General features: G+C 47.6%; 1 protein-coding gene across 1 annotated transcript; it reads left to right on the top strand.

Moving 5' to 3' along the window:
• The first annotated feature begins 728 nt into the window (after positions 1–728).
• LOC148031938 (uncharacterized) lies at positions 729–3,218 on the top strand. Its single transcript, XM_087682528.1, has one exon. It carries the CDS (start codon positions 880–882, stop codon positions 3,040–3,042), a length of 2,163 nt encoding a protein of 720 aa, XP_087538654.1. The 5' UTR covers positions 729–879; the 3' UTR covers positions 3,043–3,218.
• Positions 3,219–3,559: the final 341 nt, after the last annotated feature.

Raw genomic sequence — 3,559 nt, 5'->3', positions numbered from 1 at the left:
ATTTCAATTAACTTGCATTTCCTTTCAGGCCCACTATTAGTACCTTTCTTGGGACTCTCATAAATCAACTTAGCTCCTCCACTTTTAGAGATACTCTAGCAACTTCAACAAGTTAACGTGATGAGGCTTTTTTTCATTGTTACCAACATGTGAGTACATTTTCTCTCTCCTTTGTACACCAATACATTTGTTTTCTCTCTCTTTCTCAAGGTATTTGATGTGGGCTCCATTGAGGTTTCATTGTGTATGTGACCGTGATTTTTTTTGCTGCCATGAACCTTGATACAAAGGTCCGTAGAGTTGTGTGTGGCATGGCTCTTAGAGCCCAGACATGTGCATGTCAATCGACCTCCACAAGTCAACTTGGTTAACGAAATGTCTTTGAAACCAAGGCACTTTTGATTAAACATGGGTGCCACAAAAAATGGGACTTAGTGTAGTGAATGGAGTACCCTAAACAATGGTGAGCGCTCTGTTGATTTGCGGAAGCAAAAATGACATGGTGTGTTTTCATCGGTTGATATCCATATTCTCTCTCCTTTACTCAACTTTATCTCTCTTCAGAGTTAGTATTTCTTCCTCTTTCACATGCCTCATTCAAGGGGGATGATTGTGTGCAGTCTTTTGCTTCTCCTGCGCGGCTACGGTTTGTGCCATGACCTGATAAGTTCATCACACAAGTCCACAAACTTATGCGTGTCATCAGACCTTTGGTTTCGTCTTGACTCAAGACGCCCAAAGCCTGCCAAGCCTGCCTAGGCGGGCGACGACAGCGCAAGTAAAAACGAAACTCCGGCCCGCCCCCGATCATATTTGGTGCGCTCATCAGGTTAAACCCTAAACCCCTGTTTCGAATTGCTGCTATTTCCTGTTGAGGAAATGGTGCTCCATCAGGGCATCAGCTCCCTCCTCATGAGGGGGCTGTCGCGTCCAGGCAGGCAGCAGCAGTCGTTCCAGCGGGGTCCCGTGCCATGGATGCTCGCCGCGTGCTATCGAAGGTTCAGCACCAAGCTCTTCGTGGGAGGATTGTCATTCCGGACAGCGGAAGAAGGGCTGAGGGATGCATTCGCGGCGCACGGCCAGGTGGTGGATGTGAGGATCATCACCGATCGCGAGACGGGCAAGTCTCGCGGTTTCGGCTTCGTGACCTTCGAATCAGAGTCGGAGGCCGACACCGCCCTGTCGAAGCTCAACGGATTCTGCCTGGATGGACGTGTGATTAGGGTTGACAAGGCCGCTGCTCGGCCTCCGCTCTCATCTCGCCCTAGCTTCGACGGGCCTTCCTCCTCCGGTTCGTCCTTTACCCCCTCGGGTTCTCCGTTTGATCCTGCCCCCACCTCTACCCCTGACGATTGGGGTACCATACCTTCCAATGCTGCTATCATTCCACCCCCAAGCAGTGCTCCTGGAAGCACACCTGCCGGTTCTCCTTTTGGCTCATCCGCCTCATTTGATGCAAAACCTTTTGATAATAGTACATTTGGTGCTGGGGCAGCATCGACAGGAACTTCAAACGTATTTGAGAGCAGTTCATTTGGCAGTAGTACTTTTAGCAGCAGTACCTTTTATGCTGCAGCAGCAACACCAGTTGGTGCCGGGGCAGCATTTGGCAGCAGTACATTTGGTGCCGCAGCAGCAACACCAGTTGGTGCTGGTGCAGCATCAACAGCTACTGCAAACACCTTTGGGAGCAGTTCGTTCGGCAGCAGCACGTTTAGCAGTGGTACTTTTGGTGCTGCTGCAGCAACACCAGTTGGTGCTGGGGTTGCATCAACAGCAACTGCAAACACTTTTGAGAGCAGCCCATTTGGCAACAGCACATTTAGCAGCAGTATGGTTGGTGCTGCTGCAGCAACATCAGTTGGTGCTGGGGCAGCATTGACCGCAACTTCAAATAGTTTTGAGAGCAGCTCATTTGGTAGCAGTACATTTAGCAGCAGTACATTTGGTGCTGCTGCAGCAACACCAGTTGGTGCAGGGACAGCGTCGACCACAACTGCAAATACTTTTGAAAGCAATTCATTTGGCAGCAGTACATTTGGTGCTGCTGCAGTTGATTCAAGACTGTACTTAGGATCAAATCAGGCTGCTATGGCTGGCATGAGTGTTACTACTTCAGATGGTGGGAGCATGAAGGGTGCAGAAACAACAGCTCCACTATCTCCAGCCACAAACAGCAGTACTTTTGGTAGTACATTCAGCAGCAGTACTTTTGGTGCAGCTGCAACAGCACCAGTTCAGCCAAGGCCCACTTTTTCCTCCAATCATAACATTAGCGGGAATTTTGGTGCAGCCACATCTTGCATCCAGAGTGGCAGCATTACAACTCCAGATGTTGGGAATAACAAGACCGTGGAAATCACAGGCTCTGCTGCATCAACTGGTACCTCAACCACTTCACCACCTCCCATTTCACCGGTCATAAACAGTTCTGGGGGTTTTGATTTTAAAAACTTTCCGGCTTTTGAAAGCAGTTCATATCAAGATGTTGAGCCTCCTTTACCAAGGCGACGCCCTCGACCTAGGCCTAGACCACTTGCCAATACTTCATCAAATTTTAACTTCAGTTTCCCTTCATCAGATACGAAGTCTCCATTTGGAAACAATTTAGCTGAGACAGCCATTCCTAAGCCCAAGGGTGCGGAATTTGATTTTGGCTTGTCAGACATAGCAAGTGTTCCACCACCACTTGAGGCTGGAGCTAGGCCGCAAGGAGGGTTTGACATACATATACCTGAAGGCAGTCTGCAGGAACCCCCTCCCCAGCCTGCATCCAAACCAAAACCAATGGGCCTTGCGATGTTTCCGCAGAGGACTCTTCCACCTCTGGATCTTCCATGGGACACTCCTGAGGCAGATAACTGGGCAGACATTGGTGAAGATCCCCCCAAGTGGGATCTTTCAAGCATTTACTCTCCACTTCGAACTTTTGTTAAAAAGGACAAAGAGCTATTCTGGGACCCTTATGACTATGATGAGGAATCGAAATTGCCACCAGAGACAGAAAGTGAGGATGATGAGGATGAGGATTTTCTTTTGTAGTGCGTCAGGTTCTGTGATGTCTTAGTGTTGTCAAGAGTATGCTCCACGAGATTTCCTGGCATGGTCTTACCACAAGCTTATGCATACTGTACTTCATGTATATGTGCAGGTGTAGGCAATCTGAATAGTATGAGCATTACATAGGCATTTCACAATTTTGACAATTTTCTTGGTAAGATATGCGGCAGAGACTATTTCAAGATTGTGGGATGAAGTAAATGTTTGTAGAGAATCTGCAGGCTATTCTTATCATTACATTCTGAACTTCTGATGGAAGTGCATACTGGAAGAGCTTCAGAAAACTTTGTCCTAATGATGTAGACACAAAATGGTCATTTTGTTCAGCCTGTGGTTTCAAATTAAGCCTATAAACTTTGCAGATGATTCAGCCTTGAGGCTGCTCTCTGAAGTTTGTACTTGTGGGTTGTGCGTCGAAATTTTGCCTATTTTGTAAATCAGTCTGTGAAGCGTCCTTGAGATCAGAGGTAATTAGTCTTATTCATTAGTGTGTAATGGT

The sequence above is a fragment of the Lygodium microphyllum genome, chromosome 8, assembly GCF_053477565.2.
Source record: "Lygodium microphyllum isolate KBCC chromosome 8, Lygodium_microphyllum_v1.1.10, whole genome shotgun sequence".
In the NCBI taxonomy this organism is placed as follows: domain Eukaryota; kingdom Viridiplantae; phylum Streptophyta; class Polypodiopsida; order Schizaeales; family Lygodiaceae; genus Lygodium; species Lygodium microphyllum.
The sequence above is the reverse complement of the archived record's forward strand: the minus strand, read 5'-3'. Positions and strand labels throughout refer to the sequence as shown.

Bases quoted from the DNA above. Each gene is read 5' to 3' on its own strand.
- LOC148031938 (XM_087682528.1), top strand. From the start codon at position 880: ATGGTGCTCCATCAGGGCATCAGCTCCCTCCTCATGAGGGGGCTGTCG.